General features: G+C 38.2%; 2 protein-coding genes across 2 annotated transcripts; both read right to left on the bottom strand.

The window, feature by feature from the left end:
* Positions 1 to 5,812: 5,812 nt before the first annotated feature.
* Positions 5,813 to 6,239, bottom strand: LOC131145807 (uncharacterized). Its single transcript, XM_058094991.1, has 2 exons — positions 5,960 to 6,239; positions 5,813 to 5,904 (listed from the first exon to the last, which is right to left on the bottom strand). The coding sequence occupies exons 1-2, from the start codon at positions 6,237 to 6,239 to the stop codon at positions 5,813 to 5,815; spliced, it is 372 nt and encodes a 123-aa protein (XP_057950974.1).
* A 3,161-nt stretch (positions 6,240 to 9,400) lies between these two features.
* Positions 9,401 to 10,396, bottom strand: LOC131145806 (lichenase-like). Its single transcript, XM_058094990.1, has one exon. It carries the CDS (start codon positions 10,394 to 10,396, stop codon positions 9,401 to 9,403), a length of 996 nt encoding a protein of 331 aa, XP_057950973.1.
* Positions 10,397 to 13,504: the final 3,108 nt, after the last annotated feature.

Raw genomic sequence — 13,504 nt, 5'->3', positions numbered from 1 at the left:
AATATGCTATATATATATATACATATGTAATTTATTTCTATTGGTTTTAATACGTATTGTCACACACTGATGTAATATTTTCCACCTTACTGAGAAGTGTCTCACCCCAACCTACAACCTTTCTTTCAGGTACTATAGGACGTCGGTCCTAGTTGCTAGAGGGACTTGGAGGGTCGTTTTGTGTTAGCTTACATAAGTGTTTGTATATGTAACAGACTTAGTTCAAAATATATTTTAGAGATTGTAAGAATATGTTATGTCTTAAGTACGATTGAATGTATTTGAGGATACATTTAGAAGCTTTGGGTTATGTCTATTAGATTTCAATATGAATGTTTATGTTTTCCGCTGTGCATGAGATTAGATATCTGTATGAAATACCCATGTGTCCCTATTAAGGGCGGGTGGTATATGTATGTTCATTTAGAGACAGGTGTATTATATAGGTGTAGTAGCACTTTGGGGCCGTATAACGGGCCGGGGCGTTACAGTTATATTGATAGTTGTTGCTCCTCTATTCTCTTTGACCTTCTAACTCCATTAGTTTGTGAACTTTGACTTATAGGTTGTGGACTGTGTTCGTCAAAGAGCCGTTGCACCCACCTGCAGTGTGGCTTCTAAACAGGAATTACTGGTGCAATAGGTTGGTCATGAATTCCTTGAATTCCTTCCAATCTGTTGCTCTAAGAGATGCACTTGGTGGGTTACTTTATCGGTTGATGGTAAAGTGGGCCGATCTCTATCTCCCATTGAGTATGGTCCTTCATCAAATACCACATCTCGGCTGGTGACAATCTTCTTTGCCTCTACATCATACAGATGACATACCTTTTACTCTGTACTCTATCCCAAGAAGATGGAATTTCGACTCTTGTATGCTAATTTCCTTCGTTTGTCATTAGGAACATAAAAAAATCATTTGCAACCAAATGTTCTAAGATGAGATACCGAGGGTTTCCTACCAGAGTAGGCCTCATGAGGTGTTACATTCCCCAAAGCTCTAGTGAAGCATCGATTGAGAATATATATATATATATATATATATATATATATATATATATACATATACAAGTGTCTTAGCAGCTTTTGCCCAAAATGAATTTGGGAGTTCTCGTGCCTTCATCATTACTCTGGCCATCTCCATCACAGTGTGTTGACTTTTTGAGTCCTATCTTGCTTTTGATAATGATAAATACAATGTATTTAATGTTTGTCGAGTTTGTGTGCAGGATCAAATTTGCAAAATCATATGGTAGTACATGGTGACTTGAAGAATAAATACCCAGAATAGTCTTTTATTGTAATTTATATTATGTTTAATTCGGGTCTATAATAGTAAAGTAGGAATGGTTTGTAATAATTAATGTACATCATGCATGTAGGGATAAGCTCAAGACCGTAGAATGACCTTAGGGATCACTCTTCGGTCGACCTACACCAGATTTTTGGGACTAAGTAAAAAGTCCTTAGAAAGACCATAGGTCCTTATACTTACACTTTAGTTAGTCCCCATTATCACATATACTATAAGGAGAAACTATTGAATTGAAATTGGAGTTAAGGTATAAAAATTATAGGGCTTCGGGTGACCGAACCTTGGTGTTCAAAACACCTCGGTTGACCGAACCATGGACTGGTCAAATAGTTTACCTAAGTTCGGGCGACCGAACTAAAAAGGACTTCACTGTCCTTGGTCAACCGAATATATACCCTTACCTTTTCCACCAACTTGGCAGCCCTAACGATCACGTTCAAAATTGCCTCGCGCTACCGAACTTGATATCAGGCGAATGAATCACGAAATTTTTGAAAATTGCCTCAGCTCAGCAAATCGAACCTTTATTCAGGCACTCGATCGTTGAAAAGTTCTTTTTCCTGTTGTGTCTGTTCAGGCGACCAAACCAAGGATCAAGCACTCAAAACTCTCGGGTTGTCCTAAATTTTACTGTGGTTATTTTAAGTTAAACAGAGTTAATTTTCTTAAATGTTTTTAAAAAAAATTTAATAATTCCCTATTGTTAAATTAGGTGTAATCCCAAGAGGGGGGTGAACTGGGTATTTAAAAATTCTTTGACACTTATTTACCACTTACACCCTTCTTATATATTTACCAATGAATTCTTGTTACTCAATTACTTATGTGCAAGGTAATCCAACCTATACATGCAATATAAACAATTTAAATGTAGTGCTGAAAGTAAAGAGTCAAGGGAAGAGAGAAGACAAACACGGTTTTACGAGGTTCAGCCGACTTGGCCTACGTCCTCGCCTTGAGCAACCACTCAAGGATTTCACTAAATCTCTGCTCCTTAAATTGGGACGGAGCTTCCCTTACAATCTGCTGCTTACAAGAGGCACAACTCCCTCCTACTCCGCTGCTTACAAGAGATACAACTCTCTCCTCACACACCGGTCCACACACCGAACCGTGTATACAATAGAATCTGAAAAATAACACTCAAAAATGCTTCTAACAAAAGCGTGTGAGTACAAATCAAATTCCTAACACATTAACATATGATTAAAATTGAAGCTCATGAATGTATGGAAACGATACAATTGTTTTATTTATGATATGCTTCAACACACAAACCCTCTTTAACCAAAACTCCCATGTAATGATATATTTCAAATGCTTTGGAGTATACTAGGGTTCTAGTTCACTTTGTAAAGATGCACACATATATCTAATGTGAACTTGATAAAAGCCTTATCTTGAATATTTTATCAATCTATATCAAAAATATTTCTATCAAATATTTAATCACAACTCGATCTTTGTAATATGTAAGTGTATATGATATGTAATTCAAAGAACAAAATCCTAAGTATAAGATTTTCCAAACAAAATATCCCTTAATAAAATAGATATTTATGAATACCAAGGATATATTCTCAAGTGTTTTAATATATATAAAATATGAATCCTATAACTGAATGCACACTTGAATCAAACCATTAAATCAATAACACAACCTTAATCAAGTAACGATCTTATTTAAAATAAATATGTATATGTATAAGCAATTTCAAGATCAACCTTTTAATACCTAATCAAAAATAGATTTTTCAATAATATGCTCTATGAAAACTATATATATATACCCTTGAATAAAAAACAATCAATTAATAGCTAAACAACTTTCTCAAGTAATGATCTTTTCAAAAACAATTTTTTTTATATGTATGAACACACACAAGATCAAACTTTTCTAAAGATAATCAAGAACAAGTAATGAGATGAGAAGTTCTTGAGGATAATAACTTAAATGATCAAACCTCAATACTAGAATGAGAATTCAGATGAGTAAACAAGTTTCCTTTGAGATTCTAAGTTGATTTGCCCAAGCTTGGTGGTTAGATATTGAAGTGTAGGCAATCGTATAGCAATATGAGTAAGTTTTCAATGTTCTTTCAACAAGATGTGTTCTTCTCTTTTTTGAGTGCCTTAGCTTCCTCATAGGGTTTATATATTCAGTATATATATAGTGTCTTACCCTTAGGATTGATCTCAACCGTTGGATTAAAAAAATAGCTCGCGAGTTTGTTTAATAAAAATCACAATTTTAAGTTTTCCGTAGGTTCAGGCACTTGAGGGTGAAAGCCCAAGCGACTGAAGTTCCTTTACCCTTTGAAAATTTAACTTGGGATGTCGGTTCAGGTGCCTAAAGATAGGGTCAAGCTCCTGAAGTGGGGCGCCTGGGGTTCCAGGGTCAGGCGACTGAGGTGCCTCGATCAACTTGCTTTGTTTTCCCATTAATTCTTCAGGCTACCAAACTTATTCTTCAGGCTACTGAGGGTGAGTTCAAGCTACTGAAGTCCCCTTTTTCTCAATTTTCTTTTTCTAATTTAAAAATATGCTTTGCTCTTTTTCTTGGACCTTTTATAAAACATATTTTCCATGATTTTAAAAACATTTCTAAGTCCATGAAGGTTCCCTAATGATATACATGAAATGCATGAATCCTAAAATCATTTTAAGTTATATTGAGCCTCAAATTAAATTATATGAAAATGTAAGTACATGAGTTCTAAATACCCATTCCCAAGATGTTCTTGAACTTTACCGCTTGCATCTTGATTCTCGTACTCTTTGAGTTCTATGGATCTTACCAAGATGTATCAGCTTTACTTTATGACTTCCATGACTCGTTATCTTTCTGTGCATGCTTAATATGGTTCCTGTTCATAAACTCAATGCACAGATAAAATACCAAGTAATTTGTCATTATCAAAACTGGATTGGACTCATAGAGTCAACACCCGTGTATCCCCAACGGCTATAATTTTAACCTTCTCTATATATAGAGGTTCATTTGCTTGGATTAGAACCTAATTAGCATTTTGATTAAGCAAAAAATCCTCTGAAATTTCCTAAGCTCTATTTCTTCATACAAACCCTATACACTCATATACTACCATTCCCTTGAGAAATCAAGCCTTGTGAGTGTTTATTCATTATTCTAGTGTGCTAGAAACCCTCGTTTGTTCATTGCATATTTGATTTTCGGATTGAGGGTTTAGCAAAGTTTTTCCCCCGATTTTATTTAATAAATCTGTGTGTGAGAAAAATCTTATAGCTAAGTGAGTCTTTGCATCATTATTGCAAGACTCATTGAGCTTATATTTTTTGTCTGTGCAAAAATATTTTTACAAGCTCATTCTTGAATATCTCTTTGTGCTTTGATATTGAGAAAATATTTTTTGAGACATTCTAATTAGTACTCTTGGTATAAATCTTTGAAATCCTAAAACTGTGATTGAGATTTTCGTCTTTACATAGTTTCAAAGATTAGCTTGTTGATACACTCTTGTGATAGAATTGAGATAGTCATTGCTTTGAGTGTTGATTGCACATATACACCACTGAGCTTATAGTTCCTATATTATTGGTGTGTGTTGATTAATACTGGTACAAATTTGGTTGGTTGAGAAGCATATATTTTGTACACATCTTGTATTGTAATTGATTGTATTCCAGGCGTGGACCTGAAGAGGGAGACTTGTCCTATGAAAAGTCCTAAATTGACTTTGACCCAGTTAGGAAAGGTAGGTGCACCATTCTGGTAAGGTGTTGTAAACGGTGCCGCTCCACCCGTTAAGTGGGTCGTAGTGGAAACCCTCTTGCTTGTGAGTTCGAGACGGGGATGTAGGTAGTATTGGCCAAACCCCGATAACATTTCTTGTGCCTGCTTTTAATTTTCCGTAATTTAAATTTCAGCGCTTGAATGTTTGTGATTTATTGTTGTAAATGATTGGGTTTATAATTGTATAGACAGACCCTAGGTTGTATATATTGCTGCTGGATAATTATACCCAAGCATAAATTTTTTAAATATCCAATTCACCCCTTCTTGGGAATACACCAATTCCAGCAATGTGCAATTTTGGCATTCCACAACACCATTATGTTGTGGACTATGAGGTGCCATCAATTGGTGCTTGATGCTAAACATATTGCAATACTTGTTGAACTTCTTTGAGATGAACTCGCCTCCTCGATCAGTTTGAAGTTTCTTTAACTGAAAACCAGTCTCATTTTCAGCAAGTTTATGCCACACCATAAATAAGAGCCTTAGCCTTATCATGAATAAAATACACCCTCATCTTTCTACTATGATCGTTGACTAACAGCATAAAGTAGAAATATCCTCCTTGTGTAGGAGTAGACATTTTACCATAGAGATCTCCATGTGCCAGTTGTAGAGGAAACCTTGACTAATTGTTGTTCTCTTGTGGAAATGCCATACATCATTGCTTGCCTAGCATACAAGCTTCACAAGGCTCTGTAGTATCAACTACTACAGGAAGATCAACCACCATTTCCTTTTTCTACATCTCCCTCGAAAACTGCACAGGAGATGGTTTCACACCTTTCATGCCAAAAGCCTGCTAGTTCAATCACTACAAATGCAACATGTAAGTGCCATAAACTCATATAGGTTATTCTTTAGAATACCTTCACCCACTATGCTGCCATTGCTATCGATGATCTCAGCTTTTGTTTTCAAAAATCGTACTTCATAGTCACGATCAGTGATAGCAGCTACAAATAACAAATTCCTCCCAATTTGAGGAACATATAACACATCCGAAAGGGTTTTACCTTGACCATTTGTGGACTTAAAGGAAATGGATCCAGTTCCCTCCACTGGACACTTTGCATCATTCCCAACAATCACATTCATAAGTTCATGTAGAGGCTTAAGGGAACCATACCATTCATTTTTGCTGGTCATGTGTAGGGAGGATCCACTGTATAGTACCCATAAGCTATCTCTTGGTACTGTATGAGCAGTTGAGCTCATATCTTTTGTCACCATGAAGAGATCTAATTCTGGTTCAACACAATTTACTATCTCTCTGACATTCCATGTGGGCTTAAAAGAGCTATTCTTTTCATCATGGAATCACTTTATGCAATCCTTGGCTGCATACCCCTTTTTGTTGCAGTAGTAGCATGATCCAGAAAATATCTTCTTCTTTCTATCATTGTTGTCCTTGCCCTTGATCCCCAAAGTGAAAGCACTACTGCTTTCATGTTCTCTTGTTCTTATCCTCATCTTCTCCTCTAACAGTAAGACACAAATATCTTCAAAAATTAGTGCAAGAGTTCTAATTTGCGTTAACTTTCTTTTTGAAAATACTTTCTTGGAGAAAACTTTTTAAGGGTTCTTGAAAAAGGTTTGAGCTTATATTCAAAATTCATTTATCTAACTTGAAAGCCTTTTATTGTATTTGGTGCTAAATCTCAAAGATCAAACTCTCCTACACACTTCATCATTGAAAATTGTTTGTGGAGAAAATATTTGAGTAAATCAAGAGAGCTTTGAGTAATATATTTATTCATATATTCTTTGCTTGAAAAGATTCTTGTATTTGGATTTTACACACAAGGTCAATCTTGAAGAGAAAACATTTTGCAAACTCTCAGTCTTTACTTGAAAAATATTTTGAGAGAAAGAAAAACCTTAACTCTAAAGAGCTTCATTTTATAAATCATTTGAGAGTGCATATAACTTTTACCTTATACATCTCTGCTTATTGAAGAAACAATCTATTCGTACACAAATTTTATTTAAATTTGTATCCCTGCGGTTTGGGTAGTGAACCGTGTTCCAGACGTGAGGTATCGCCTGAGTAGGAGGGCTCCATCTTGTAAGGAGTGTTCCAGGTGTGGGGTATCACCTGAGGAGGAGGGCTATATTCTTTAAGGAGTGTGCCAGGCGTGGGGTATCGCCTGAAGAGGAGGACTCCATCCTTTAAGGAGTGGTTGTAACTATTTCTATTCCACCCGGTTAAGTGAGCAGGGTTAGTGGAATCCTTAGGGGTTTGCCCAAGGCAATGACGTAGGCGGGTATTGTCGAACCGTGTTAAAAATCTCGGTGTTAATCTCTCTCTCTCTCCTTTAAATTCCTGCAAGCGTGTTCATTTATTAATTGGTGTGACTGCCTTACATACACACAATTTTACTTTGATTGGGATATTGTTGAGTGAATCGTTTAAATTATCCACGAAAGTTTTTAAAAATCCAATTCACCCTTCCTCTTGGGATCACACCATTCCCCTCATTTATATTTTGTCTCGTTCGTCGTCCTTTTCCTCCTGTGTCTCTTGGGATGAATTTTTGTCTATGTTTCTAACTTCATATATGTAACCCTTTGGCTCTTAAGTTTCTAGCTTGAAGTCCTCTTTTCTTTTTAATAAAACTTTCATCTCTTAATTAAAAAAAAAAACAACAAATATAACTTTTGGCTTCATAATTTTTTGTATGTCATATGCTTATTAAAATGTCTTTATTTGTGTTTTTTTAACATTTTTTTTTAAAGTATTGAATCTATTGATCATGCCTAGATAGTACGTGATTGAATCATTTGTAGTTCTAAAACAAAATTTCTTATGATGTTTCTTATACAAATATCTTTATAGGAGTGTTTCTGTCCCTGATAACCACGCCAACCCATTTGCAACTAACTATGGTTCAAAGCTAGGAGTGATGGATAGGAGTTGACTCCATAATTTAGATTTATATGAGGGGAAAAAAAAAAAGAAATAATCAATGTAATTATCTTTTAGTAGATTTTTCTTATGGTTGTTTCTTCAATACCAAAAGTTGCTTTTGTTTCTAAGATTGATATATTAATTTATACGCCACATCTTGTGATTAAAGAAAGACTTGCAGGATTTTTTCAAATAGAAAAACTAGTGCCTATTGTATTATTATGTTTTAGTGAAAATACTTAAATTATAGACACAAAATTTTGTGATTAGAAGAGAAAAGGAAATGGCTAGATAAAAGAAAAAATAAATAAAAATGATAAAGTCCAGCAATACCCCGAGTTTTTTGAAGATGACATTCCATCCAATGAGTTTCTGAAAACTACCATATAATCTTCTAAGATTTAATTTTATGGACAAAAAGAACCTTAGTTAAACAACCACTAGTCAGTTGTTAAGTCCAAGTGAAGAGTAAATTTTATCCTATTGATACTAGACTTGGGTCGCTTGTTTCTAGCAAACAAGTTTGGTGATTATTTTGAAAATATAATCAAGTATAGATTTTCTTACTCACCCATTTTCATTTTGAAAATGGGGTGGCCACTTTATTTTTAATTCTTGAAAAGATAAAAACAAATTAAAAAAAATATCTTAGAAGTGTTTGAGTTTAAGATTACATTTGTGAAGAGGGAAGGTAACCCTTTAATTCTCTAAAAGAGAAAATTAACAGGTTAAGTACCATTTTGGTACCCATTCCAGGAATGGTTACCGTAGTTATATAAATGTGTGTCTCCCTTAGAAGAGAAAATATATTTTTCTGAGGGCTAACTCCAAGAGATTGGTAGGTAAAGGGGTTGAAGGATTGGTCCACTTGGCTTCTGGTCCCATGGGCTTGGGGATACGTGAGCCTCAAAATTTTGTTAAGGTTGAGCTTTCCCCTTTTTTATCCATTTGAACAAATATGCTTATTCAAATAGAAAAAAAGTGGGAAACTTAGCACTAACAAGTTGAACACCTGACATTTGGATAGCATACAAAAAATTATGTAGCTAAAAATTAAAATATACCCGTTGAACCCCAAAAAGGCCAATGCAATACTTATAGTGGATCATTGTTCTTTGACTCAACATAGTACTTTAAAAAAAAAATAAAAAAAATAACAAAAAAGATAAGTGCATTAGAATATAAAAAACAGGGAGCTCAAGCAAGAAGCTTGAGCTTGACATAGTATTGGTCTTTATACTATGTATATTATTTTAGTCAATCTAAAGCCAACATAGGTATGACGAATTACACAAGAAGTGATAAGTTATCTCCAATCCCTTTTTCCTTCACTCCTCTTAAAATCTAAACCTAAAACTAAATGGCATAAAATTTTAGAATTTTATAGGAGTGAACATTCTCAGAATATAGGGTTAATGAGCGTATTGTCGCGATTGAACACCCCATAATAATCATAAGTATCCTCAGCTTCAATATTGTTGTACATCTCAAAAATATACCCCTGTAAATAGGTGTTCGGCTTCATTGGCGTCCCTTTCAACGACTGCACATGCTGAACGAAATTCTTGTTGTACGTCCCCGCTACGGCCGGCGCATTTTTCCTCGGCCACCCCGTCTGTGCAACCACCACGTCCAATGTCGTCGACCCCACCTTCTTCATCGCCCACCTGAAACCGTCCACGATGTAATCCAACAAGTTGTAGTATTGAAGGTTCCCATCACTTAGCGTCACGTTCGACGTGAACAGTGCCAAGTATATGTACTCCTGAGGATTTGGCTGGTAATCGACGAACTGGTGTGGGAACACGTTGAGCAACAGCGGCGAACTGTACTTCTCCAAAAAGGCGACGACCTCAGTTATTTGCTTCAAGATGGATTTTCTAAAGGTGACGTTGGAAGGGGGCGTGTCCCAATCCTGAAAGACCGCTTTGGACACCAATGTGCTCACACGAACGCCGGTGAGGCCGTTGGCTGTGAGGAGGCTTTGGAGGTTATCCATGGCGGGTCGAATTGAGTCCACATAATAGGTGGAGAAGGCTTCGTTGCCGACGGCGATGTAGGAGAAGAGGACGGTGTCGATGAAGGGTTTCAGGTTTTTGTTGAACCAAGCGGTGGCGTTGGCTTTGCTGGAAGCCAGGAAGGGGAGCTCTTCGTTGGGGACGCTAACGAGAACTGAATAACTTGCATTTCTGGAGGCACTTAGAAACTCAGGATCGTAGTCGTAGAGGCGCACATCCTGGACGTCGTACTTTTTTAAAGCGTCGACGGCAGTCTGCACGGGGACGTGGTTCGATTTGTTTGACCTAGAACCATAACAAAGACCTATGTTTACTGAAGTGGTGGGTGGTAGGCTGTGCATGGCCAGTAGAGCAAGCGCAATCCAAAGCGGCGCCATCTAATTACCAAAAAACGAAAAGAAAGAATTTATGTAAGTAAGAAGATATGGAAAGTAAGTTGAAATGTTTAAGGTATATATTCGTAAAAATGGACAAAATGCATGAGAAGTTATACAACATAGATACTATGGGATATTTGAATCGCATCAATATAATATACTAAAACAAGTCCAGCCGGGTTGTTTCAAGTGGTAAGAGCGATTTGTGACTTTGGTGATCTTAAGGCCTCGGGTGTTGAAGATTAAACTTGAAGACCGGCAGCCCACCTCCATTGAAGACCGGCAGCCCACCGTTGTGGACATTGGAGATTTGCAGGCAACCTACTCCACCTACCAGCCCACCTCTATTGAAGATTTGCACCCACCATTGTTGATTGTTTGATTTCTATAATTACTATAAATAGCTGAGTTGTGTGTGAGTAAATGTGAGCAATGTGGTGTGTGAGAGAGATTAGCCAGTGAGCCGTGAGAGAGATTTTAATTCCTCTGTATTATTTTCAGATTGAAATATACTTGTTTGGTATTTATCCTCACTGAGTTTCAGTCACAGCCAGTGACTGAGTGCTCCTCTCCACCCATCAGTGGTATCAGAGCGTCCAGGTACGCCGGAATTCACCAAACAGAGGTGAACAGAGAAGAAATTCAAGTTTCTTCTCAGTTTTGAAGTTGCTCCAAATATCAAATTGAGCCTGCCATTGTGCAATTCGATTCAAGACGATTCCAACGGTGAAAACCACCTCTCAAACGGACACTGGGAGAGTCTACACGCGCTCCCACGCGCCTCCCACGAAGACAGCGCTCTACCCACGCGCTGCACGCGCCGACGAAGACTCCGGCAGACGGCGACACGCGCCTCACGCTCCTGCACGCGTCTTCTTCGCCCGATTGGTGAGATCCGACCCGGACAGCGACCCGCAACCCGGCCCAGCGACCAGCAACCCGGATCCGTGAACGAGACCCGACCCGCCTCCGACCCGCTCCCAAGCGCCGACACGCGGCGCACCCAGAAAGCGCCACGTGGCCTAACGGAGGGGTTAACGCCGTTTAAAGGCCGTTAAGTTAAACCGGTTAGTTCAAAAATTCACCCGAATTTTCCTATAGCCGGTTCGGTGATTTTTAGACCGGTTCTTTGCAAACCAAAACCGGTTCCTAAGGTTTTTCAATCTTCTGAATTTATTGGTGGCATTAGATTTACCAAAATCAGCCCCCATTTCTCTGTTTTTTTATATATTGAATTCGATGGCTAACGGTACTATCCAATCGGTCATTCCAAAATTGACCCGAGAGAATTATGACAACTGGTCGATTCAAATGAGAGCCCTTCTAGGTTCTCAGGATGTCATGGATATCGTTGAAGATGGGTACAGAGAAAGCCCATCAAAAGAAGCCGAAGCAGCTATGCCCGAAGCTCAAAGAACGACCTTGCGAGCCGATCGAAAGAAAGATTGCAAGGCAAAATCCATAATCTACCAAGGCCTTGATGAGGCCACGTTCGAAATCATTGCCTCCGCGAAGACATCTAAAGAAGTCTGGGACTCTCTCCATCGAACACACAAGGGTGCAGATAAAGTAAAAAAGATTCGTCTTCAGACATTGCGAGGTGAGTTCGAATCTCTCAAAATGAAGTCTACTGAATCCATTACAGACTACTATACACGAGTAATGGTAGTATCAAATCAATTAAGAAGAAATGGAGAAATTCTCAATGATGAGAGAATTTGTGAAAAAATTTTGCGATCTTTAGATCCAAAATATGATTATATAGCTGTGACCCTAGAAGAAACAAAAGACTTGGAAACATTGTCTGTAGAAGAACTTGTGGGCTCACTCCAAGCCCATGAGCAAAAAGTCAATAGAAGAAGTGATGATAAAGCACTGGAGCAAGCTCTCCAAACGAAGTTGTCCCTCACTACAGATAGATACGACAAAGGGGGGACGTCACAACAAGGAAGAGGACGAGACCGAGGATCTCGTGGAAGAAATTATGGGAATTTTAACTCCAGAGAAGGTGGCAGAGGCAGAAGAGGTCCCACTAGAGGAGGACGAAATCAACAGAGCTATGTCCCACAAGGCAGAGGACAAGGAAGAAGAGGAGGATATAATAATCGCTCAAATGTAGACAAAAGAAACATTCAATGCTACAATTGTCACAAGTATGGACACTATAGCAATGAATGTTGGGGGCGACAACAAGAAAAGGTTAGCGAGGAGGCCAACCTTGCCGAAACTGATCATGCAGATGGAGAGTCGTTGATGCTGATGGCACACAATGCAACTCCTCAGGACCAAAGCGTTTGGTACCTTGATTCTGGAGCCAGCAACCATATGACTGGCAGAAAGAACCTATTCTTTGAACTTGATGAGAAAGTTCAGGGGGAGATATCTTTCGGCGATAATTCTAAAATCCCAGTCCAAGGGAGAGGAGATGTTTTGATCAAACAGAAGTCTGGAGATCATGCTTACATCTCCAACGTCTACTATGTGCCAGCCATGAAGACTAATATACTTAGCCTCGGACAGCTCGTGGAGAGAGGCTATCGAATTAGCCTCAGTGATAAGCAGATGGTGATAATAGATGCTCGAGGAAAGCTTGTTACTCGAGTTCAAATGGCAAAGAATCGAATGTTTCCGCTCGCCATCCAACATGATACGCCAAGGTGTTTGAGCGCTATCATCAAAGACAAAGACTGGCTATGGCATCTAAGGTATGGGCATCTAAACTTTGAAAGTTTGAAACAATTGGGAAGCAAGAAGATGGTGAAAGGCTTACCAAATATCCATCATCCAAATGTGATATGTGAAAGCTGTATTTTGAGCAAGCAACATAGAAACAGCTTTGGAAAGCAAACCGACTGGAGATCAACCATGCCGCTCCAGCTAATACACACAGATGTGTGTGGTCCATTAAGACCATTTTCGAATGGACAGAATCGATACTTCCTCACCTTCATCGACGACTACAGTAGGAAGACCTGGGTCTACTTCTTGAAAAGGAAGTCAGAGGTGTTTGACAAGTTCAAAGAGTTCAAAACTCTTGTGGAGAAACAGAGTGGCTTCCGCATCAAGTCACTCCGGTCAGATCAAGGAGGAGAGTACAAAGACGAAGCT

The sequence above is a fragment of the Malania oleifera genome, chromosome 13 (assembly GCF_029873635.1).
Source record: "Malania oleifera isolate guangnan ecotype guangnan chromosome 13, ASM2987363v1, whole genome shotgun sequence".
NCBI lineage: Eukaryota > Viridiplantae > Streptophyta > Magnoliopsida > Santalales > Ximeniaceae > Malania > Malania oleifera.
This window is presented reverse-complemented; position numbering and strand designations above follow the sequence as displayed.

What these genes read in the sequence shown, in the direction of transcription:
- LOC131145807 (XM_058094991.1), bottom strand. Translation starts at nt 6,239, where the DNA reads ATGACCAGCAAAAATGAATGGTATGGTTCCCTTAAGCCTCTACATGAA. An exon ending in TGGCAGCATAGTGGGTGAAG is followed by an intron (nt 5,905 to 5,959) that starts GTATTCTAAAGA and finishes TTGCATTTGTAG; the next exon opens with TGATTGAACTAGCAGGCTTT.
- LOC131145806 (XM_058094990.1), bottom strand. Translation starts at nt 10,396, where the DNA reads ATGGCGCCGCTTTGGATTGCGCTTGCTCTACTGGCCATGCACAGCCTA.